Here is a 26470-nt window from a genome sequence, read left to right on the forward strand (position 1 = left end):
CATGGCCTTTAAGTTAAGCCTGACTGGTCTGAGCCAAGCTACTCGAAGGGGAGCACAAGTGAATTTAGGGTTTGCATGTGTATTACCCTAACTAGGGTTGAGGTTGCTTCTGGACCAGGGCTTACACCCCAGTCAACAAACAACCCAATTTGTAACAGGTACATACAAATTTCTCTGGTCCTGCATTTTGAAAATATTTCAGACATCAGTAATAAGCAATGAGCAGTCTCCCCACCAAGCAATGGTCAGTTTCACCAGTTAGAATATTTTGCAAGGGCATCTACTGTTTAGATTATTCAGCACTGTGGCACTCAGTAAGAAATCAAGTCAGAATTGCTGGCCTTTTTTATTTCTTCCTTTTAAATAGGGGGACCAATGATACAGAAAGAATTTTCAAAATTTAAAGGCAGAACAAATTTGCAAAAGATCGAGATGCTACATGCTATATCTAACCTAATTGTATCCATGCTGGCTCAGAAAATATATCATTCAGTTAAAACATACAATAAAAATGAAAAATACTTTAACATATACACCTTGTGGCCTACAGTAATGCTGTACCTTAATTACCTCCATGCACACAACTTTAACAGTACATTTTCTTTTTTGTATAAAAATGAACACAATTAAGACTTCTATGACCAATTGATATTAACACAGTTCCTAATTTTTATTTGCTGATACAGACCAAGCACCTCCAAGATACAAATTCCTATACACAGTGAGAGCTTTCCATGAAATGAAAGCTATAAAAAAATAATCAGTGATGAGTTAAGAGTAAAGCCCACAAATGGGCTGATGTTAAAGCATTTGCAATGAAGGCAGTAAAACCATAGTGCTAAATGAAACTTTTTTGTAAATGTACTTCAAAATGAAGTTGATTTTTAAATACATACCTTTGCTAGAATAAATAAAAAATACTGCATATTCACACTTCACTACAAATAATGCATGCCAGAACATTTACAAACATTGAGTGATTTTTTTCAATGTGGACAGCTACTACAGTAATGCTGGTTTAACAGAAGTGCATGATGAAAAGCACTACAGGTGGCTAATGGTTTGCCACATACTGCTGTTATCTTGAGGTAGATAACACATGCATACCAATATGTATTTCTTCAGTTGCTGCTGGTATCATGTGTTTTAAGAAATGCGTTAAATATGAAAAAAACACTACACTGCTCACTGATGAAAGATGAATTTACGACTAACAAATTGGCATTTTCATGCAGTTATGCAGTCTCACTGTGTACAATTCAAGGCAAGATCATTTATTTCCCATCAAAACATCGGCAACTGTTTTATGATAGAATGTTTAACTTGGTTTAGTGCATTTTTCTTCCTGCATTGCGTTAGTTTGCTCAGTTCTTCAATTTACATAGTGTGCAAACAACATGCCATTTAAAACAAAAACTAAACCTATGATGACAAAGTAAGTCAGAATTGTAAAAACAATGGTAAACTGAACACTAAAATGAAAGACGGACTAAAATTACTCAATTTGATTCAAGTAAAAAAATACTTAATAAAAAAAGTTTCATGAAGAACACAAAACAACTGCCTGCTGAGTGTTTTAATTTAAATGTTTCAAAATGCTGCTGTAGGTTTTGTGGGGAACTTTGGGGGATGATTTCATAACTGAAGGTGTTAACGTAGCTTGTATTGATTTAAGGGGTGAACCAACAGGACTATGAAACTGAGGGATGCCAATACATTCTAACTGTTTGTTGAAGATGATATCCCCACTAAAACTAATAAATCCTTCATCTCTATCTTTTTCCCCCAGTTTCCCTTCTTCTATGTGTTCTGTTTCTGTGGATTCTACATCTTCCTTCTTGCTAAAAAATGTGTCTAAGTAACTAGGGTACGTGTTTTCCTTTTCAATGTGTTCATCTTTCCTCACTTCGCAGCAAAACTGGCCTATAAGGAAACTCTCATCACCACTGCTTACAAATTGACTATCCCAAGAATTTTGATTGAGGGCTTCAAATTGGGCCAGATTGGCCATTCCTTTTTTTTGCTTTCCCTGATTTAGTGACTTTATCACAATACTTTTTAATTCAAGCTGGGACACAGAGCTATTTAAGTCATTTAATTTGTCAATTTCAGCAGATTCACTTTGCAAGCTCAATTGTATAGTATCTGCTATGAAAGAATCAAAATCAAATCCTTGTTTTTTCTCCTTTTCAACAATATGCTGCGATGCCTCCTCAAGGGCTATCTGAGCTTTCACTAATCCATTTCTTTCACATTTTGATTTGCCCTTCTTATCAGCTTTCTCTTTACTTTGCTCCTTCCAGTTAGAAAGATCTATAATAAGTTTAGGCTCATAGTAATGGTTAACTTCACTATCTCGCCATACTAAATTATCGAGATAGGAAGATCTCATTTTGTAGTTACAGGTGTGGCTACATTCCAGATCACAGTACTTATTTTCATGGTGATCTGGGTACTGCCAAACTGGCTCAGTAGAAAAGTGGGTATCAAACGCCGGGTCCTCTAGATACTTTTCTCTGTCTCCATCAAGATATTTGCGTGGATCTAGTTGTACTTCTTCATCATCCGTGACATCAGAAAGAGCCCTTGGGTCACGCTGAACCTCATCAGCATCAAAATTATTATGTATAGGCCAGTCGTGGTCCGAAAACTCACTTTCTTGGTATCTGTAAGAATTAGTGGCAGTAAATTAGTATGAAAAACATCTCAAGTGTCTGATTTGTTTCATAATACTCTCTCCAATGACAAAATGGATTACAACTTATGAATCTTTAAAATAATTGTGAGAAATAATTCAAAAATACAGTTATGTTTCTCAGTTTCACTTGCTCCCATTTGCAATTAAAAAACAAATGTCCTCTCTCTCTGAAGAGGACTCTTATGAACCAGTCTCAAAGACTTCCGAAGGAATTAAAGAGACCTAATCGGTTGAAGTGAGTCACCCTGAACCACAAATTGCTTTGGTCTAACAAGAATACTGGGATCGTCGTACTCTCTGGCAATTTTTAACATATTATTATTTAGGGTATATTTATGTATAACAAAGTAAATATATTAACTTTGAGCTTTGACTTCTTTCAGATCATAAAGTAAAAGGATAATAAGATCTCACCTCCAACACTCGAGAGTCCATTCCCATAGCAGCTCCCGCCCTTAATGCCTTAATATTCACTTTTAGTCTATTAAGACAAAGTGTGTTAACTATTTTTGAAATGGAAGGGCACAGCCAGGAAGGAATAAAACAGAACCAATATATTTTCAAGGTGTACTATTTTGAAAAGACAGCTATCTGCTTGTAATTTAACAGGGTAAAGAAGGGAAAGACAAAGAAGGTATTTCCTTCAGCAGTGCACTTTCTGGTGGATACTCTATATAACCACAGATTTCTCACATTGTGAATATCCATAGGTACCAGACTGGATCTTGAAGATTTTTTCAGCCTATTCCCTATGGGTCAGTAGGAGGCATCGTGCAGCTCTGTTACCTCTGCTCTACCCCAGAAGTGATGAACAAAGCCATACACAGGTGCAACTTATGCATGCTGATGTTAGTTTTGTTCTGATCACAGTCTGCACCTTTGGATGTGAAGTGAATTAGTAATCAATTACGCCACTGTGTAGATCTTTAGAACTGTTAACTTTTTATATTGGAAAAAGAGCATTCCTCAGAACAGGTGAGTGAAAGGGCGGCGAGGAATCAGCTGTTGATCACAAAGAGGGTTAGTGAATGTGAATGTCAGTAACTTGTTCGTTTGATGGACACTTTGGACTGCAGAGTCCTCACCTTGTGAATAGATACGAAAGTACTACCTTCTAAAGTGGTAGGTCAGTGGAATGGCTCATACCAAAACATCTTACAGGATTGAATGGCCAAAATGTCCTTCCCTGCCAGACCTCGCTATTCAAACAGTGGTGCTTTGTGAACATGTGCACTGATGCCCACGTCACAGCCTAACAGATATCCAGGAGAAGTACAGCTATTTTGGAATGGTCCCTCAACCCCTCCTGAGGCTACTTGTCTGAATCGCATAGAGGACCCTCAGACAGAAATATCCATCTTGATATAGTCTGCTTCTGCACAGCTATTCCTGACTGTCCAACATGTGGTATGATATGTACAGAGCGGAGGGCTCTTTTGGGGTCCAAATGATGAAGTCTCCCTCTGCAAAGAGCATGGGAAGAGCAATCACTTGTGTGACGTGGAAAAGTATTAAAACCTTAGGAAGAAAGGCTGCCTAGGTTCTTAGCATCAGCTTGAACGGAATGGCCTAAGGGGGCTAAAGAAACCGAGCCTGAAGCTGGATGACATTATTGCAAAGAGAAAGATTGTCTTTAGTATCAGCAAGCAAAGAGAACAACTGTGAAATGGCTGAAAAGTAGAGCACATCAGAAAGTAAGTCCCAAGTTATGGTACCATTGTGGCATAACAAAAGGTTTAGGGGGAAACAGCCGAACTAAACCTTTAAGTTAACACATCACTACAGGTGATCTGAAGAGGGAAGGTTTGTTTGGCAACCACAAGGAGGTAGGGCTGACAAATAACCTTTAAAGATGCCCATTGCAAATCCTTCCTGGGCTAAAGGCAAAATAGAAAATAGTACATCCAACAATGTGCCCTATAATGGGTCCATATCACAGAACACTAAACCAGGTCACAAACATGTCTCTGCGACCTGCATAAAAGAATTTAGTTGAAGGACGCCTAGCCTCCAGGATAACATATAATCTTGGGAGGCCAACTGCCACAACTCAATCTCCATGCATGAAGATGCAGGTTGCGCAGGCCAGGCATCAATGCCCTGCACTACTTCTGCAACAGACTAACTTCCAGAAACGGTAGGGGGGGGGGGGGCAGGGAGAGGGGTCTATCGTTGGGCTAACTCAGGCCAAAGAATCACCACTGCAGGTTATTTTGCACTCTCCGCTGACACTTGGTTTGAATCTGACAAGTTCCCTTGGTGCTGGATCCACTGAGACTTCAGGTTCACTGCAAAGCTTGCATGTGCCACCTGGCATGGTCGAGGAGCAAGAGGCTATTAGATCCAAAAGTCTCAGTCATCCTCCATGCAATCCAAAACAGAGGTTAAACTATCAGAATCAGAATGCCCTGGACGCTGTCAGAAGGAAAGGGTTGAAAAGTCACTATTTCCAGGATGGCTCAGATGAGTGGTAGTGGGTTGGAGGGGGGGGGGGGGTAGGTAAGTAAGAGGAGTATGGGTGACACCTGGCAGGTTAAATGACACCATCTTGTCTTCTGGATCCAGGAAAGAGGGAACCTGTGCCAATGTGAGCAACTTCAATATGTTCTTCAGAATAACATTAAAAGGCTGGAGATATAAAATGGGACAAAGTCCTCTGTCCTTTGACACTAGGAAATAACAGGAGTAGAATCCAGTCCCTATTTCCATGCCACAGCCCTCTCTATGGCTTCTCTGGCAAAGGGTCTGGACTTCCTGCAGCAAAATGAGCAAACAGTTCTCTGAGAGCTGCTCGGATGTAGCTTGAATAGGCGGCAGTACAGAAAGAAAGGGCAGGGCATAGCCTTTCTGAACTGTCTACAAGTTGCGTTTCTTAAATTGAGGAGAAAAGGAGTAATCCTGCCTCCCACGGGGTGCTTGTCTGCCTTTAAGAGCAAACTAAAACTGCTTTGAGGCAGTTGCCGGGAGGGGGCTGGGGACTATGACGTTTGTTGCCTTTGCTTATCTGGATATTGCCTGCTGGATCACCTACTTTGGCCTTGAAAGGACTGGGGTGTCTGCTGTTGCTGTGGAGGACCTTGGCAATGCTTAAACCTGAAACCCCTGTAATGCCTTGAAAGGTGGGAAACTCAGGGGGGGGAGGGGTGGGGGAAAGGGGGGATTGGCCATGAAGGCTTAGAAAGGCTGAAGGAGTGCCAAGAATGCTCTACTCTCTTTAAAGCGCTCCAGGCAAAGGATGTCAGTGGGCACTCATTAAAAAGAAGAGTCTCTGATGAAGACTGCCCTGGCTGTAAGACCACGGTAGCACATTAGCTTTAACTTTCACTGAAGGAAGCTGGATGTCTAACACCTCAGCCGCCCTTCTAATACCCATGGCAAAGGATGCAGATTCTTCAGGGGAATGACCAGGAGGGAGACACCAGCTCAGTGTCTAACCCGTAGACATGTTTAACCGACTGACTTCTAGACGGTCCAAGTACAGGTTGTCATAATCATACAGTAGGGAAAAATTCTCCCCACCATCATCATACCCAAATGCAGGCTGGCTTGGTCAAGGGCAAGTTCTAAGCAGAGGCACTGGACTGACCACTTTGCCATTCCTAGCTCTACTGTATGCTTAACAATCGTAACAAACCACAGTCAACACAAAAGAGAAGATCAAACTTTCAAATCCTTCAAAAACTTTTCCATACACAAACAAATTCTGATCTCTCACTTTATCAACTCCACATTGAAAGCCAACATCCTTCTAAACAACTAACAACACTTTTTTGGAAAGCTTGTGCACATCCACCCCAATACAACACACAAGTGCAAGCCAGTCTTCAGCATCCTAATATTCTGAATCCCTTGCCGACAATAAACTATCCAGACACAGACAGAAAAGAAAAACGGAAGAAACAGGAATTCGGAGGACCTCTTTATACAGAAGGCCCTCCACTGAACAAGCAGACAGCACATCACAAGTGTCATAACACAGTACTATACCATCAATGAAGCCACCAACAGAAGCATAACGCTGTACCAGACATCAAGCTGGATGATGGACTGGGATGCGGCGTGAGTAATTACTACTGGCTTAGATTATTTCAAGCATTCCACTCAACACTTTTTTTGTATACTTCAGTGCGACACCTAAAGTGGGTTAGGTATGCCAAGGCCTGTGCCCTGTGCTCACTGTACTACTTGAACCAAGCAATAGCTGACTGATGAGCCCTAAAAAGGGTGAAATCGGTCTTGGGGTGTTTGCGTTCCGGTTGAGGGGGGACCCGGCCTGGCAGTTTGGGCTTGACTGTTCCTACTGGAGCAGGGTCAAGACTGATGTGTATATGGCTGGGTCCAAACTGAGGTGGCATGGAGTGCAAAATAAAAGTGGACTGGGATGGGACCAGAGTTATTACCAGTGGCTAAGCTTAGTGGCTAAGCTTAATTCAAGTATTCCACCCATCCATCACTTCTTTGTATACTTCAGTGCTCTGTGTGGGAAGGGTATGCCCATACATGGGTCCCGTGCCACTGGAACCAGGCTATTCCTTAATTATGAGACGTAATAAGGGTAAAATCTGCAGGCATGTGGAATATCTATCGCCCGGTGCCCTGGACATATTGTTTGGGGTCAAGGGCAACACGTTTTCATGTTTATTTTGTCCTTTGGACAAGTAGGCCCAACCCCCAGCAACACAAATCTTTTGGATGCCAGTTTACAAAGAAGGGAACTGTCTGCAGTTGAGGTAATGTGTGTCCATATGTTAATGCTGTTCCATCATTATTAGAGCCAGCACTGTACATATACATTTTAAGATCACACTGCACTACTGGACAGTGATTCCAGTTTTTTTTTTTTAAAGTGTACACACTTTTGAAAAGTTTAACAATGTGAGGCTAATTATAATGCTCCCAGAATGCTTTCCGGTTAGATATAGATGTTTGCAGAAGCTTGTAAGCAACAGTGATCATTCTTTGCTTTTAAAATAAAATGTTCAGAAAAAAATGTGAGTAGGAAAAAAAAAAACACATTTTGCTACTATGATTTTAGGTGCTATTTCTTTGAAGCATCATTTAGTAAAATGTGTTGATGCATGCTACTATTCCCAAAAATATTCCTAATGGAAAAATCTGTGTAACCATTTCCAACAAGATTATGGGAAACATGAAAATTAACAAGCATTGGCAAAGCCAACTGCTCCAACATTTTTTGTGAGTCTTTCGGTTTAGCCAATCCCTGCCTTGTTATGGCATGGCTTTTGTATCGCTTTATTTTTGTGGGAGCTGGCAGGCTTTCACCAATGTAACAAACACTAGCAAAAAGGGAAAAAAGGTTTTGGTCTCAAAAAGCACACTGCCACCAGTGGTGTAACAAAGGCCCCGCAGCCACCCCCGAAGGGCCCCTCAACACAGCACCTGCCCTGAGTGAGTCTGGAAGGGTGGGGGCCTCCTTGTTCTTTGTAGGAGGGGGCATCCAGTTTCATTACCCCACTGATTGCAACAGTGGTTCCTGGCACTGAACCAAACAACGTTGTGTGTCAATATGCTGCTTGTGGAAGAGCAGAATGCAATCACTCACAGTAAAACCACCAGATAGAGAGAAATAGGTTTAATAAAAACAAAATGTCTTTAACCCCAGACCTAATTAGGGACCCGATTCTTAAAGTAAGTCGCAAAAGTGCACCCGTGGTATATGTCTTTGAATTAGAGGCTTTCATGAGTTCACAAGAACTTACAGAAGTAGACCAGGAAATCATACTCCTAGAAAATATTTGTGAACTCTATTTTAGCACAAGCAAATATACATGTGTAGATCTGCTCATGGCAAAATCTATGGAGCGTTTACAAGATCACTTTACCTCCAACCACTTTTTCCCCCCACCCTGGTAGAACGTCTACTTCTGCCCTTGTCAGGAGTAAATTTCCAACTTTCTCATTATGGGAAAAGATTAGAGAATAGCTGGTGAAAATCCCTTAAACATGCAAGTTAGTAGGTTTGCAGACTGAAAGGCACTCCAACCCTGGAACTATTGCTTACTGCTTCTTCCAGCCCTAGTAAGTAGATCTCCGGAAAGGTGGCAAAATAAGGAAATTGCTATAGAAGGGATTGAGATTGCAAGTATTCAAGCACTACTATAGTAGTAGCCCTGACATAATCGGAGAGGCTATTATTAGAGCTCTTACATAATGAGATTGCCGACGTAATTTGTTGCCACGCTACATGACATCACAGGGACAAGTAGATTTAAGCAGCAACCTGTCCCATGGACAAGTAAATATTTTATTAAATTCCACTCCCCTGAATCGGTCTGGTTTTCTTTGTGCTCTGGTTTAGGGAGCACCTTGCCTGGAAGTTCAGGATGTGCTGTTTCTATTTGAGCAAGGTCAAGACTGTTTTTCACATGGCTGGGTTTAAACTGAAGTTGCACGGTGTGCAAAATAACAGTGGACCAGGGTGTGACCTTGAGTCATTATTAGTGGCTGAAAATAATTCCAGTATTTCATCCATCACTTTTTTATTATATACTTTAATGCAGTTTCAAGACAATCAAGCATTGTATCAACCCCTACTGGACCCACATATTCCTCACTCCACGGAAAAGCACAATGCCATCAACCTTTTCTTCCATGCAAAATACAGAAGTTCTAACAGCACACTGAGAACACAAAGTCTGCTCCGTTCTTACACCCACCCTTTTCTGTAGAATTCAACTAGGGTGCAACATCAATGCCTCATCTCAAAGACCTACTCAACTCTGTCAAAGCCATTTCTTAAAGGGCGGAGGTCTTAGTAGCTTCCCTCCTTCAAAAAGGTCCTCTGGAGATGCTTTCTTGCTCCAACTGACCATCATCAACACCTCCTTCACTTATGGCATCTTCCCAAAACTTCAAGACCGGCCAAATCCTCCTAACTTCTAAAGAAACCTGCACTCCGAAGACCTCATCAACTACCAGCTCACCACTCACCAACCATTCATCGGCAAGATCACTGAAATAAAGCAGTCTATGTAAAACTCCAAGACCACATCAATGCTAACCATCACATGAACAATGACCAGTCTGGATTCAAATCACACTACAGCACGGAAACAGCTAACTTATACATCAGAGACAATGCTCTCTTGATCACAGATGAACAGGGCACCTGCCAAGAACAATATGTAAGATACAGTACTAATCTGTTTCGACTACATGAACTTTCAAAACTCAATTTTAACTGAATGTCAAGTCACTGGACGTCAAACTCTCCCTCAAAAAACACATTGCCAAAACACACAAAGACAGAAGGTACCAGTTCTCTCTTCTGAAGAAAGTCGAACTGCTTCTTCCAGAAAAAAAAATTCAGAACTGCTGTTCAAGCCCTTGAATTCTTACATCTGGATGGTGGTAATGCCCTACTCCGTGGCCTCACAGACCCACACTAGCACCTCTTCGAGGCATCAAAAATGCTGCACCACATATGATGAAGTAAGATCGCTTCACCCCCATCTTAAACTTCATTGGCTCTCCTTGTCGTCCAGCATTTTAAAACCAGCTGCATCATTTACAAAGCTATCATGACTATCACCCACGCTTATCTTGCATATCTGCTCACCATCTCTTGAAGCATAAAAGAAAAAACACAAGGCAGCAGGACTTTTCTACCTATGCAAAGAGGACCTTGAACATTAACCCTGTATCAGTCAGGTCAGGCCCAATCCTGCTCCACTTTAGGAAAGAGTTAAAGACATACTTCTTATTCATAATGCATCAAACATCTACAATCCAGCTTCCTCTCCTCTTACTTGATGGCTTTATGCTGTTTGCTGACTGTGTACAACGCTCCACTGCCTATTAGCTGTGTCTCTGCTATTGAAATGGTATAGACATACATATTCTCATCAGCCAGAACAAATTGAAGCTGTGCTCGTAGTCACTGGATTTGTGCACGGCTTCGTACAAGGTCAGAACAGATTTGGTTTAGAGTCCAACAGCACTATAGGTTCATCGTTCTCCTCTGGTGCCCGCAGCGTTGGAGCTACTGTTGATGCGGCAGAGACTGGCATTGGGTTTGAAATCTGGTCTGCATTCAAGCTGAACCCAAATTTGGATCAGAAGGTGTAGCAGACACCGAGGGCAGACCTGCAATTGGTAGCCCAGTTAGAGGTTTTTGCAGATCCATGGGGCTAACAGGGAACTGGTAAGATGCAGAAGAAGCGAAACATGCCCTCTTTAAACACTGCAATCTGGTTTGGAATCACCGTTGGACCTGGGAATTCTGGGTGCATCGGAATCAGTTTCAGAATCGGTTCGTCAGTAGGGGGCCAGGAACAAGCATGCAGAGCACCTTTACTTCCTTGCAACTTGTCAACCAATGCATTTGTGAAGCGCACTACTCACCCGTGAGGGGTGCTGCTACTTCTCGAACAGCCATGTATTGAGGTGTTTACTGCAGTTTAGTAGGTCCTGTGCCTGTTGCAGGTGGATAGGAAGAGTGTTCCAAGTCTTAGCGGCGAGGTGGGAGAACAATCTACCACTGGCAGTCTTTCTGTGGAGGGAGAGGGGGTGCGTGGGGGACGGGGGGAGGTTGGGCTGGTGGCGAGTGCAAGGTCAGGGGAGCGAAGCTGTCGGGTGGGGGTGTAGAAGGAGAGACTTCTGTTGAGGTATTCTGGTTCGGTGTTGTGTAGAGCTTTGTGAGCGTGGGTGAGGAGTTTTAATGTAATTCTCTTGTTGATGGGGAGCCAGTGCAGGTCTCTCAGGTGGGCTGTAACGTGGCTGTGGTAGGGGATGTCCAAGATGAGGTGTGCTGTATGCGTTGCACTCTTTTCTGGAGCTTGGCCGTGCTTCCTGCGTAGAGGGTGTTGCGTAGTCCAGTCTGCTGCTTACGAAGGCTTGGGCGACCGTCCTTCTGGTTCTGGTGGGGATCCATATGTAGATCTTCTGAAGCATGCTGAGGGTGTTGAAGCAGGAGGAAGAGACGGTGTTGACTTGCTGGGTCACTGATAGCAATGAGTCCAAGATGAATACCAGGTTGTGTGTGGTTGGTGGGTGTCTGTGCTGTTCCCAGTGTGGCAGGCCACCAGGAGTCGCCCCAAGGGGTGGAGCAAAGGGTGAGGACCTCAGTTTTGTCAGAATTCAGTTTCAGGCAGTGTTCTTCATCCATTCGGTGATGGCCTTCATTCCTTCGTGGAGGTTGGTTTTGGCGGTGGCGGGGTCCTTGGAGAGGGAGAGGATCAGCTGGGTTTCTTCGGCGTATGAGACTATGTTGATGTTGTGAGATCGGACGATGTTTGCGAGCAGAGCCATGTAAACGTTAAAAAGAGTGTTGTGCTGAGGGAGGACCCCTGGGGTACGCTGCAGATGATCTTGATGGCTTCAGAGTGGAATGGAGGGAGGCAGACTCTACGGGTTCTGCCGGTTAGGAAGGAGGTCATCTAGTCCAGGGCTCTGTAGCGGATCCCTGCGTCGTTGAGGCGTGTGCGTAGGGTGTGGTGGCAGATGGTGTCGAAGGTGGCCGAGAGGTCCAGGAGGACGAGGGTCTCGGTTTTGCCTTTGTAAAGTAGGGTCCAGATGTCGTGGGTGGCGGTGACGAGGGCAGGTTCAGTGCTGTGGTTGAATCCGGATTGGGACGAGTCCAGAGTGTTGTTCTCCACCAGAAAGTTGGTCAGTTTGTTGACAATTTTCGATGACTTTAGCTAGGAAGGGGAGCAGGGAGATGGGACAGAAGTTCTTGAGGTCCTTGGATCTGCCTTGGGTTTCCTGAAGGCCTTAATCTCGGCGTGTTTCCAGCTCTCCGGAAGGTGGCGGTCTCAAAGGAACTGTTGATGATATTCCGGAGCTGGGGTACGATGACGGAGCTCGCTTTGTTGAAGATGTGGTGAGGGCAGGGGTCGGATGGTGAGCTGGAGTGAATGGTGTTCATGATTTTGATGGTGTCATAGTCGTTGACGTGGGTCCAGGAGAGCAGGAGGCTGGTGTGGCTGGTCAGCGGTGTGGCTGGTGGGCGGTGAGTCTGTGGTGTCGGAGGTTGGCGTGGAGGGGGGAGAAGTGTGGGGGAGGGAAAGAGGTGATGATGGTCTGGGTAATGAAGAAGTCATGGATGTTGCGGTAGAAGAAGGAGGCTAGGGAGTCGCAAAGGTCTTGTGACGTCGGGATGTCGTTGATGGTGGAGCCGGGGTTGGAGAGACCCTTCACAATGTTGAAGAGCGCCTTATAGCTGTGTGCGTTGTTGTCGATGCGTTCTTTGAAGGTGGTTCTTTTGGGGGTGCGGATGAGTTGGTGGTCTCTGCGGATGGCATTCCTGAAGGCTGTGTGGATGACCGGTGTCTGTTCTTGGCGCCACTTTTTCTCGAGTGTTTGGCATGTTCGCTTGGATTCTTGGAGGTCGGCGGTGAACCAGAAGACCTTTCTGTCGGTGCGTCTGTTTGAAGGTTTCTTGATCGGGTTGAGAGTGTTGGCACAGTCGTTGATCCATTGCATGAGATGCAGGCTGCTGTGTCTGTGTCGTGTTTCGGAAAAGGGTGGTGACAAGCTGGTCTTCGGTGGCCAGACAGTGGCGAGGCTGGAAATAAGCCTGCTTGGACTTCTTGTGCTTTTGCTTTGACTTAAACTTATCCAAATACATGGGAGTGCAACAAAGATCGGTTGCAGGACTGACCCCAAGAGTGGGACTGGTGGAGTCCTAGACTTTGAGAAAGCAGCCTTTTCACGACAATATTTGGTGACGTACAGCTTGGCTTTGTGGTACCGTATCGTCTTTGGATTCATCAGGCCACACTACCCGCACAACCTGGAGTCGTGGCCCCATTGTAGGTAGAGGTGTACCCCGCAGGGCCCTTTAACAGTCATTTGCTTGTGACAGTACTTGCAAGGCTTAAAAGCATGTATTCTTATGGAGTTACATTTCCCTTACACCCTGGAAATTAACAAAAAAAAAGCTTGTCAACTAACAAGAAAAAAAAGGGGGAGCGCAGGGCTATGCTGAAAAATCACTCAAAGTCAGCCTGGGGTTTGTGGCTATAATAAACAGAGAGGAATCTGCGATTAGTAATATCCATTCAAATCATAGTTGTCCAGGCTGGTTGAGGTATAACCAACACAAGGGTTTGTCCCTGGGGCTTTATTTTGTGACTCCCTGAGGTCTTCCTCATGCTGTTTATATTATTGAGGCTAGCCTGCCCCTTCTTTCAAAGGAATGACTAACAGAACAAAGCATTATGCTTTTTGAGATTCCCCTACGCACAGCATATAGAGGATCAGTGCCACGTTCAGGGGTGTGGAATTTAATAAAATGTCTACTTGTCCATGGGACTGGTTGCTTCTTAAATCTACTCGCCCGGTAAACAAAAATATGCTTACCCCTTTGGTGTCATGTAGCACGCAGACAAATTACGACAGCAATCTCATTGTGTATGAGCTCTAATAATAACCTCCCAAATTATGTCAGGGCTACTACTACAGTAGGGCTTGAATACTTGCAATTACTTCCTTATTTTGCCATCTTTCTGCAGATCTAAATACTAGGGCTGGAAGAAGCAGTAACCAACAGTTCCAGGGCTGGAGTGCCTATGAATCTGCAAACCTACTAACTTGCACGTTCTAGGGATTTTCACCAGCTCTTCTCTAATATTTTGCCATAATGAAAAAGTTGGAAATTTACTCCCGACAAGGGCAGAAGTATAAGTTCTTCCAGGTTTGGGAAAAAAAGTGGTTGGAGGGAAAGTGATCAATAGATTTTCCCATGAGCAAATCTACATATGTGTATCTGCTTGTGCTAAAATACAGTTCACAAATATTTTCTAGGAGTACGATTTCCTTGTCTACTTCTGTAAGTTCTTGTGAATTCACGAAAGCCTCTAATCAAAGACATATACCATGGGTGCACTTTTGTGACTTTCTTCAAGAATCGGGTCCCTAATTAGGTCTGCAGTTAAAGACATTTTATTTTTAATAAACGTATTTCTCTCTATTGGTTGGTTTTACTGGGAGTGATTTCATTCTGCTTTTCCACAAGGAGCATATTGACACACAAAGTTGTTTGGTTCAGTGCCAGGAGCCAATGCGGCAATCAGTGGCATAATGAAACTGAATGACCTCCCCCTTCTACAAAGAACAAAGAGGCCCCCACCCCTCCAGACTCACTCAGGGCAGGTGCTGTGCTGAGGGGCCCCTCTTGGGGGTGGATGTGGGGCCTTAGTTACACCACTGGGGGCTGTGTGCTTTTTGAAACCAAAGCCTTTTTTTTCCCTTTTCCACCCCAGTGTTTGTTACAATGGAGAGGGCCTGGCAGCTCCCACAAAAATAAAGTGTTACAAAAGCCATGTCAATACAAGACCGGGATTGGCGAAACCAAAAGACTCACAAAAAATGTTGGAGCAGTTGGCTTTGACAATGCTTGTTTATTTTCATGTTTCCCATAATCTTGTTGAAATGGTTACACTGATTTTCTATTAGGAATATTTTTGGGAAATACTTGAATGCATCAACACATTTTACTAAATGACGCTTCAAAGAAATAGCACCTAAAATCATAGTAGGAAAGAACGATCACTCTTGCTTACAAGCTTCTGCAAACATTTACATCTAATCAAAGAGCATTCTGGGAGCATTATACTTAGGCTCACATTGTTAAACTTTTCAAAAGTGTGTACACTTTTTTTTTTTTAAACAAAAGTGCAAGCCTCCTTACAGATCATCATGGCCAGCATGGCCACTGCTAGGCAAGCCTATCTGCAGATTGCACTAGTTATCATCAGGTCTGCACACTCCATAAGTGTACCTAGCGCCTTAACAGGCTTCTCATACCTTCTGTCAGACGCTGGGGATAAAATGTTTGCCAGTGCATCACGGTTTGCATCACTTACTGTTAACATTAGCGGCAGGAAGCCTGCAAAGAAGCACAAGAACCTACAGAAAAGACCCTCTATGCTACCACACTATGGATCCTTTAAGGGAAATTTTGAGAGGGGAATACTTCACTCCTTTCCTCTGGTAACAAGTGAGGAGGTTGAGCTGGCTAGCGATATGGATACAAAATGAAAACACTAATGACTTATCAATTCTGCAGACCGAGCCATGCACTACAATTGCTTCTTAGATCTAAATGGTGATGTAATTTTTCACCCACAGTACTCTGCCATTAAAAGTCCTGGGATTGGTTTCATTTTGAGCATGTGGCTCAGTCTGCTAGACCTAGGATAATTTATCCAGGTTTAGTCTAAAAGCTGAGCATCATAGGTCCACTTTAAGGAAAGAACCTGCATCACTCCAGATGCCAATCCTAATCTAGTCTTTCTTCCTCTTTTGCTCAGGCCATAATACTAAGAACACCACTTTGAGTCTGATGTACAAAACCATTTTGAAGTGTTCACTTTGCAAAATCTCAGGTGTTGCAATCGTAAGATGGCTTTTTTATGTACTAAGCCCATTTTACGATTCAGTAACACTTTGCTAAATCACAAAATAGGTTTAGAATCACATAACAAATCGCTATTTGGAAGGGGTGAGTTTAAGGCATTCTTACAAAGAACGATTCCTTAAGGTGTGTTTTGCAATTGAAATTGGTTGCAAATTTAAAAAATGTGATCCGAGATACTGCATGTTGAGACAACCTATTTTTAAGAATATTCCATGATGATGGGGGGGTGGGGTGCTCTTAGTTTCGATGACGTGTCGGTTGCATGGTTTCTAGCACTTATTTGCCGGTACTCAATCCCTACAGAGGATGGAATACGTTACTAGTACTTTAAGTTTAATAGGAACAAGAGGTGTGCAAGTCAGGATTTTCTTGGCCTGTATACAGTCTTCACATTTTTTATCCAATTCAAAAATATTTCTCAAACACAAAACTCAAAATACCTGAATGTTTTTAAGAATTCATGTTATTAAGCTTTCAAAGCAACCACAGACTTCCAAATAACTAACTCAACATACACATGTATGACATCCCCATATACTTTCAAAAATATTTTGAATGCTAATTTACCAAGATACAAATTTTTAAGGTGTGTATGCTTACCTTTCCCAGTTGTAGACATGGCTGTGACTTTCATCCATGAGCAAAATATCATCCACCTCATCTTCAATGTGAAAGGGATGGTTGGCAATGGGCTCATCCAAAGGAAAGGAATAAATACTCATATATGGATGTGACAAGGCTTCCTCTGCTGTTAATCTGTCCATCGGACTAAATGTCAAAATCTGTTCCAGGAAATCGAGAGCTGAAAGTAGAAATCAAAGTTAATGACTGGTACTTAGAAAAAACACACGTCAATACTGGTATTCAAATATAGTACTAAGAGAACTCTAAAGTCCTCAACCTGTTCCGTAAAAAGTATATGCCTGTGATAGTAAACAAGTTTGCACATATACACTTAAAGTACTTTATTAGGCAAGGTGCACAACAATTATGATCTAGATCATGAGTTCTCGCAAAGATTTTCCCGGGGGCCAACATTTTGGTCTGCAATGTGACCGATAGCCGCATTGAAGCGAGAAGGGCAGCAGTTCTGGTTGGGGGTTGTTAGGGGTGTGTTGGAAGTAAGGTGGGTTTATGGGAGTAAAGCATGAACATCTAGTGGCTGAAGTGCACAAAGTGAAACCATAAAACTAGTCATTAATCTCAGCTTTCCCACTTTACCAAACTGTTTGATCCAAGGCAATTTTTCATTCCACTTTCCCTCCATCCTCACATATAAAAGGACTAGAAGTACAGGACTTCAGGATGAGTGGTGTACAAAACTCTCCTGCATGTTTTTTTCTTTTTTTTTTTACCAAATACGAAGTTACCTACCATTCTGTTCATTTATACATCTGGAGCTTCATCCTTTAGTCTCTTTTTTTCTTTGGGAACCAACATCTTCTCCGGTTATGGAAGCAATATGGATTCTTTTCTTTCTGTCCCTGGCTTTCATCATTTCTATTCTCTTTCTTTACTACTCTCTTTCATAGCCTTCAACAAACTGTCTTTTTATGTTCAAAGAGAGTATCTCAATGTTTTTTGCTAGTTCTGTTCTCTGATGCATCACTATAAGAAAAATCTGATTTCTATTCTTGCAGCCTTGAAAAAGTCCCTTGGACGAAACACGTGTTGGCTGTATTCTGGATAATTCAGATTCAGGATCAATGTTGGAATATTTTATTGACACAAGGAATTAAAGTCTAAACATTTGTGAAAACAACTTTTTTTGAACTCCGGACTTTTCTTTTCACTTTGGATTAAACTACTCGGACTGCTTTCAGGAGTGCCACAGTATTTTGTTCTGAAACTTTCTCCTGTGTCTGATTACATAAACAATATTGTTGTTCATTTATAACACAAAACCAGGCCACTTAAAGGGCCACATAACCACTGACTTGCCTCTTAGTTCACTATTGGCATTGTTTCCAGGGTGGGGGAAGAATTAATATTTCTAGATTAATGTTTAAACAAATCACTTAAAAAAAATATAAAATTAAAAAAAAACTTCTCAATTTTCCATGTACTGATATAATCTGATTTACTAAGGTGAAACTGTGCTGCAAGTTAATAAAATATACTTTTTCAATTCTGAAGAGACTTATCATATTTTTACCCTTCTGTTGCAAGATGTCTTAAAAAAAATTAAAGTGTTCCTTAAGTTAAGGGGTGCAGGACACCCTAGTTATATTATTTAACTCGGGACGTACTTTGAGTATCAGGGATCTAGATATAGCCCACGTTTCAAGTCCAGATTCAAAGACTGAGAAATCCTTGTCTTACAGTTTTATAGATGGCTTGTAACAACACTTTAAAATACAAATTATGAAGGAATTTCCATAATCAAAACAGTCAATTTATTCAACAAGATTATTTCCAGCAATAAAAATAACTTCACTTTTTTGTTCCATAAATTTTCTTCATTGCCAGTTCCTTTTCAATGTTTCAGCTCCCTCCCAAAAAGCTGGCCTCTTGGGACCTAGCCAAAAAATCATGTGAACAAATATTAAATTACTTAGGTGTAACTAAAGTTCTGTACCATGTGATATCTGTCTGTCTGTATATTGTGTGTCCAAGACTGCGGTTCTGCCAAAACCCATTGTGGTGGTATTTCAATAAAGATTGCTTACGAGAAGACCTTAGATAGTTGGCAGCTGTTTTTAGGGTCGAGTCTGCAAGTGCATGTGCTAGCATATGCATCTCACTTGAGAGACTCCGCTGTGTACAGTAAAGGACTTGGAGCCCACCTGTCCCTTACCATTTGTTGACTTGCTAGGTAATCGTTCTTTACATCCTTGTAATTTGTCAATGCAGTCCAAGCATCATTTCCATTTCTCTGTGTAGAGCAGGGACCAAGCATTGATTGATTCAATGTATTCAGTACCCATCTGCTGCTCCTGACATAATGGAGGTACATCGTTTTAAACTTCTAGTGCCCTGCAAACAGAAGGCTTGTGACTAGCAAAAAGTGCCCAGCAGGACTAACTAAATTGCAAAGTTTTATTTTTTTTATAGCTAGCTTTCTTTTATTTTGCCAAGTCGTCTTTTCTCACTTTGCACTCATGTTTTCTTTAGTTTTTAATTGTCGGCGCTGTTTTCAAAGGGGGACTATTGTATTGCAAAGTGGCACTGTTTATTATGTGTAATTTATGAAATGATGCTGTATCACATACCCATGCAGTACATTCCAATCCACTCCACCCGTCCCATTGCAATCCACCCCACTCCAAACTACTCACTTAATCCAATCGTACCAAACCCTCCTAATTTCTTCCAACCCACCATATCTCATCCGTCCCACTCCAGTTCTCCCTGCTCCAATCTAAAACAATTTGCCCCACTCCAGTTCTCCCCACTCCAATCCAAAACCATTCCCCCGCTCCAACATGCTGCTGAGCTCCAATCCAAAACAATCAGCTGCACTCCAACCTGCTACTGAGCTCCACTCCATCCCAATCTGCCCCACTCCATCCCAATCTGCCCCACTCCATCCCAATCTGCCCCACTCCATCCCAATCTGCCCCACTCCATCCCAATCTGCCCCACTCCATCCCAATCTGCCCCACTCCATCCCAATCTGCCCCACTCCATCCCAATCTGCCCCACTCCACCCCACTCCGCCCCACTCCATCCCAATCCATCCATCCTAATCCACCCCACTCAAAATCAACCCTAATACAATCTGTCCCACACCAATCCAAAACAATCTGCCCTTACTCCGAACCAACATAATCTTACCCATTTTCATACAAAACAACCTGCCCCACTCCAATCCAAAAACAATCTTCCCCACCACTCAAATCCACCTCACCCGGATCCAATCTACCTCACTCCATGCCAAATCACCCCACACATATCCAATCCACTCCAATCCATCAAACCCAATCCAATCCACCTCACTCCAACTCATCCCACCCAACCCAACCCAACCCAATCCATTCCAAAACAATCTACTTGAATCCACACCACCCCGTCCAATCCTGTCCACATTAATCCACCCCAACTTAATCTACCCCAGACCACTCCAAGCCACCCCTCTCCAATTAACCTACTCACCACCAATTAAATCCACCCCACTTCAAACCAATTCTATCCAACCCATCCCACTCAAATCCAACCTACCCCACTTCAATCCCCCAGTCCAATTCCCCACAGCCCACTCCAATACACCTCACCCCCAGTCCAACCCACCTCGCCTCAAAGGTATCCACTTCATTTCAATCCACTCCAATCCATCCCACTTCAGTCCCACCCCTCGCCAAACCACCCTACTTCAATCCTATCCAAACTATCCCACGCCAATCCAATCCACCTACTCCAATCCATTCCACCCACATCCAACACACCACCTCAAATCCAACTCAGCCACTGCAGTACAATCCACCCAACCCATCCTAAACAGTCCACCCAACCCATCCTAAACAGTCCACCCAACCCATCCTAATCCAGTCCACCCCATCAATCCATCTATCCTAATCCAGTCCAACCCACGCCAGTCCAATCCATTCCAATCCACCCCAATCCATCCCACCCCATCCCAATTAAAAACTACCCAAACCCAATAAAATCCAGTCCAGTCCACCCACCTCAATCCATTTCCAATCCAATCCTCCAATTCCAGTCCACCCCAATCAATCTATCCATCTACCTATCTCAATCCTGTCCACCCCATCCCACCCTTTCCCAATCCAGTCCACCCCACGCCACGCCACGCCAATCCATCCCACCCCATCCCAATCCACCCCACCCCACTCCACCCCAATCCCATCCCGTCAGTCCACCTCATCCCAATCCAGTCCACCCCAATCTGGTCTACCCCACCCTATCCAGTCTACCCTGCCCCAATCCAGCCCAATCCAGTCTACCCTGCCCCAATCCAGCCCAGCCCAATCCGGTCTACCCTGCCCCAATCCAGCCCAGCCCAGTCTACCCTGCCCCCAATCCAGCCCAGCCCAGTCTACCCTGCCCCCAATCCAGCCCAGCCCAGCCCAATCCAGTCTACCCTGCCCCAATCCAGTCTACCCTGCCCCAATCCAGTCCAGTCTAGTCTACCCTGCCCCAATCCAGTCCAGTCTACCCTGCCCCAATCCAGTCCAGTCTACCCTGCCCCAATCCAGTCCAGTCTACCCTGCCCCAATCCAGTCCAGTCTACCCTGCCCCAATCCAGTCCAGTCTACCCTGCCCCAATCCAGTCTACCCTGCCCCAATCCAGTCTACCCTGCCCCAATCCAGTCCAGTCTACCCTGCCCCAATCCAGCCCAGCCCAATCCAGTCCAGTCTACCCTGCCCCAATCCAGCCCAGCCCAGTCCAGTCCACCCTGCCCCAATCCAGCCCAGCCCAATCCAGTCCAGTCTACCCTGCCCCAATCCAGTCCAGTCTACTCTGCCCCAATCCAGCCCAGCCCAATCCAATCCAGTCCAGTCCACCCTGCCCCAATCCAGCCCAGCCCAGTCCAGTCTACCCTGCCCCAATCCAGCCCAGCCCAATCCAGTCCAGTCCACCCTGCCCCAATCCAGCCCAGCCCAATCCAGTCCAGTCTTCCCTGCCCCAATCCAGCCCAGCCCAATCCAGTCCAGTCTACCCTGCCCCAATCCAGCCCAGCCCAATCCAGTCCAGTCTACCCTGCCCCAATCCAGCCCAGCCCAATCCAGTCCAGTCTACCCTGCCCCAATCCAGCCCAATCCAGTCCAGTCTACCCTGCCCCAATCCAGCCCAGCCCAATCCAGTCCACCCTGCCCCAATCCAGCCCAGCCCAATCCAGTCCAGTCTACCCTGCCCCAATCCAGCCCAGCCCAATCCAGTCCAGTCTACCCTGCCCCAATCCAGCCCAGCCCAATCCAGTCTACCCTGCCCCAAACCAGCCCAATCCAGTCCAGTCTACCCTGCCCCAATCCAGCCCAGCCCAATCCAGTCCAGTCTACCCTGCCCCAATCCAGCCCAGCCCAATCCAGTCCAGTCTACCCTGCCCCAATACAGCCCAGCCCAATCCAGCCCAGTCTACCCTGCCCCAATACAGCCCAGCCCAGTCTACCCTGCCCCAATCCAGCCCAGTCTACCCTGCCCCAATCCAGCCCAGCCCAGTCCAGTCTACCCTGCCCTAATACAGCCCAGCCCAATCCAGTCCAGTCCAGTCCACCCTGCCCCAATCCAGCCCAGCCCAATCCAGTCCAGTCCAGTCTACCCTGCCCCAATCCAGCCCAGCCCAATCCAGTCCAGTCTACCCTGCCCCAATCCAGCCCAGACAAATCCAGTCCAGTCTACCCTGCCCCAATCCAGCCCAGCCCAATCCAGTCCAGTCTACCCTGCCCCAATCCAGCCCAGCCCAATCCAGTCCAGTCCAGTCTACCCTGCCCCAATCCAGTCCAGTCTACCCTGCCCCAATCCAGCCCAGCCCAGTCTACCCTGCCCCAATCCAGCCCAGCCCAGTCTACCCTGCCCCAATCCATCCCAGCCCAGTCTACCCTGCCCCAATACAGCCCAGCCCAGTCTACCCTGCCCCAATCCAGCCCAATCCAGTCCAGTCTACCCTGCCCCAATCCAGCCCAGCCCAATCCAGTCTAGTCTAGTCTAGTCTACCCTGCCCCCAATCCAGCCCAGCCCAATCCAGTCTAGTCTAGTCTAGTCTAGTCTAGTCTACCCTGCCCCCAATCCAGCCCAGCCCAATCCAGTCTAGTCTAGTCTAGTCTAGTCTACCCTGCCCCCAATCCAGCCCAGCCCAATCCAGTCTAGTCTAGTCTAGTCTAGTCTAGTCTAGTCTACCCTGCCCCCAATCCAGCCCAGCCCAATCCAGTCTAGTCTAGTCTAGTCTACCCTGCCCCCAATCCAGCCCAGCCCAGTCTACCCTGCCCCCAATCCAGCCCAGCCCAGTCTACCCTGCCCCCAATCCAGCCCAGCCCAGTCTACCCTGCCCCCAATCCAGCCCAGCCCAGTCTACCCTGCCCCCAATCCAGCCCAGCCCAGTCTACCCTGCCCCCAATCCAGCCCAGCCCAGTCTACCCTGCCCCCAATCCAGCCCAGCCCAGTCTACCCTGCCCCCAATCCAGCCCAGCCCAGCCCAGTCTACCCTGCCCCCAATCCAGCCCAGCCCAGCCCAGTCTACCCTGCCCCCAATCCAGCCCAGCCCAGCCCAGTCTACCCTGCCCCCAATCCAGCCCAGCCCAGTCTACCCTGCCCCCAATCCAGCCCAGCCCAGTCTACCCTGCCCCCAATCCAGCCCAGCCCAGTCTACCCTGCCCCCAATCCAGCCCAGCCCAGTCTACCCTGCCCCCAATCCAGCCCAGCCCAGTCTACCCTGCCCCCAATCCAGCCCAGTCTACCCTGCCCCCAATCCAGCCCAGCCCAGCCTACCATGCCCCCAATCCAGTCCAGTCTACCCTGCCCCAATACAGCCCAGCCCAATCCAGTCCAGTCTACCCTGCCCCAATACAGCCCAGCCCAATCCAGTCCAGCCCACCCTGCCCCAATACAGCCCAGCCCAATCCAGTCCAGTCTACCCTGCCCCAATACAGCCCAGCCTACCCTGCCCCAATACAGCCCAGCCCAGTCTACCCTGCCCCAATACAGCCCAGCCCACCCAGCCCACCCTGCCCCAATACAGCCCAGCCCACCCAGCCCACCCTGCCCCAATACAGCCCAGCCCACCCTGCCCCAATACAGCCCAGCCCAATCCAGTCCAGTCTACCCCAGCCCCAATCCAGTCTACCCCAGCCCCAATCCAGTCTACCCCAGCCCCAATCCAGTCTACCCCAGCCCCAATCCAGTCTACCCCAGCCCCAATCCAGTCTACCCCAGCCCCAATCCAGTCTACCCCAGCCCCAATCCAGTCTACCCCAGCCCCAATCCAGTCTACCCCAGCTCCAATCCAGTCTAGTCTAGTCTACCCCAGCTCCAATCCAGTCTAGTCTAGTCTAGTCTAGTCTAGTCTACCCCAGCTCCAATCCAGTCTAGTCTAGTCTAGTCTAGTCTACCCTGCCCCCAATCCAGCTCAGCCCAGCCCAGCCCAGCCTAGTCTAGTCTAGTCTAGTCTAGTCTACCCTGCCCCCAATCCAGCCCAGCCCAATCCAGTCTAGTCTAGTCTAGTCTAGTCTACCCTGCCCCCAATCCAGCCCAGCCCAATCCAGTCTAGTCTAGTCTAGTCTAGTCTACCCTGCCCCCAATCCAGCCCAGCCCAATCCAGTCTAGTCTAGTCTAGTCTAGTCTACCCTGCCCCCAATCCAGCCCAGCCCAATCCAGTCTAGTCTAGTCTAGTCTAGTCTACCCTGCCCCCAATCCAGCCCAGCCCAATCCAGTCTAGTCTAGTCTAGTCTAGTCTACCCTGCCCCCAATCCAGCCCAGCCCAATCCAGTCTAGTCTAGTCTAGTCTACCCTGCCCCCAATCCAGCCCAGCCCAATCCAGCCCAGCCCAGTCTACCCTGCCCCCAATCCAGCCCAGCCCAGTCTACCCTGCCCCCAATCCAGCCCAGCCCAGTCTACCCTGCCCCCAATCCAGCCCAATCCAGTCTACCCTGCCCCCAATCCAGCCCAATCCAGTCTACCCTGCCCCCAATCCAGCCCAATCCAGTCTACCCTGCCCCAATCCAGCCCAGCCTACCCTGCCCCAATCCAGCCCAGCCTACCCTGCCCCAATCCAGCCCAGTCTACCCTGCCCCAATCCAGCCCAGTCTACCCTGCCCCAATCCAGCCCAATCCAGTCTACCCCAGGCCAATCCAGTCTACCCCAGCCCAATCCAGTCTACCCCAGCCCAATCCAGTCTACCCCAGCCCAATCCAGTCTACCCCAGCCCAATCCAGTCCACCTCACCCACCCCAATCCAGTCCACCTCACCCACCCCAATGCAGTCCACCTCACCCACCCCAATCCAGTCCACCTCACCCACCCCAATCCACCCCATTTCAATCCATCCCCAATCCAGTTCACCTCACCCCAATCCAGCCCACCCCACCTCAGTCCAATCCAATCCCATCGCATCCAATACACCCCCTCCCCATTTCAATCCACCCTACACCACTCCAACCCACTCTACCCCAATATAATCCATCACACTCTACCTCAATCCACTTCAAAACACACACTGCCACTGAACTCTACTGCCCTCAACTCAAAACTCTACTCCCCCTACTCTATAGCACTTGATGCCACTAACCTTTAGCCATGCTGAACAGAAGCCACACTGATGTACACGATGGCAAAACCCACTGACAAAGTCAATAGCTCTTGTATAGGCCAGACCTATTGGCTTTGCCACAGCTACTTTTGATGTTGAGACCATATTTTCATGCGATTATATAATATTGTCATACTGAATTTAATTTTATGAAATAGTCTTCCAATTCTACTTTGGCATAGATTTTTAGAAAGCAAGGTGGTAAGAGCAGAGAAGCATCAGGGCTGACATATATTAAAAACACTATTCCCTGAGAGGCTCCAGTCTGACCCCCTGTTACTATAGAGGACAACTTGGATTTCAGATTTCAGCCTTTCAGTGACAACATTGCAAGCACTGGACTTTGTTAATTTGTCACTTTAAAACTGACCGTTCTAGCAATGTTTAAGCTAATCATCCAGTCACTGAACATCGAGAAATCTAGCCTTTTTATTTTCTACCATTACAAATTCTCAGTCGTCTCTTCTGATTGTCGCCACAGCCAACTAGCCATCACCTTTTGTGAGGAGTCTTTCTGGTAGAAAAATAAAAAAAGATCACCAGTTGTACCCAACTATCAATGCGGACCTTTCCAAAAGGAACCAAATTCAGAACTTGGGTTATACTTGAGGTATACAGGCTTCTATACACACAGTAAACAGAGATATGTAAAGACATTCTCTGTCAAGTGATAAGGCACTCACTGCTTCAATGCTATGCTGGTCCAAACATTTTCAAATGCATCAAATAGGGAAGGGACAGCAAAGGAACTAGAAGTACTTCCCCCTCTCCCCCTGGATACTGCATTAGAAAAAGCAGGCATCTACTGGGTCATTGTGAGTGCTCTTTTTTAAAGTTACGATGATTGCTGATGACTTCCCCTAAAGACAAAAAAGCATGATTTCCACACAAAAAAACCTTTAAAATAAGGAATTGAATATAGTTGGCAGATTTACATTTTGATTTCCATGGGATTCTTATACAAGATTTATATGAATATTACTGAAGAAATGAAAAATCGCTTTACTTCAGGTGGCAGTCCTTTATTTGCAAATGTTGCATGCATCAAAAAACTGACATCCAAGTGGCAGCCATACAAATGTGCAGAATAGAAACATTGCAAGACAGCAGAAGTTGACAATTTCCCTCTGTTAAAATGAGTTTTGGCTTGTTAGGCACAGGTCATTTCTGACAGCATGGTATTACAA

General features: G+C 45.8%; 1 protein-coding gene across 3 annotated transcripts in view; it reads right to left on the minus strand.

Moving 5' to 3' along the window:
- Nucleotides 1-327: 327 nt before the first annotated feature.
- The window catches only part of MAPK6 (mitogen-activated protein kinase 6), an 80859-nt gene continuing 54716 nt past the window's right edge, over nt 328-26470 (minus strand). For all 3 annotated transcript variants that reach the window (XM_069222463.1, XM_069222466.1, XM_069222465.1), the window contains 2 exons: nt 16680-16881; nt 328-2666 (listed from right to left, as the gene is read on the minus strand). In XM_069222463.1, the coding sequence (XP_069078564.1) occupies nt 1577-2666; nt 16680-16881 (1292 nt within the window). In that variant the 3' untranslated portion in view covers nt 328-1576. The remainder of the gene's footprint in view (nt 2667-16679; nt 16882-26470) is intronic.

The sequence above is a fragment of the Pleurodeles waltl genome, chromosome 3_1 (genome assembly GCF_031143425.1).
Source record: "Pleurodeles waltl isolate 20211129_DDA chromosome 3_1, aPleWal1.hap1.20221129, whole genome shotgun sequence".
Taxonomy (NCBI): domain Eukaryota; kingdom Metazoa; phylum Chordata; class Amphibia; order Caudata; family Salamandridae; genus Pleurodeles; species Pleurodeles waltl.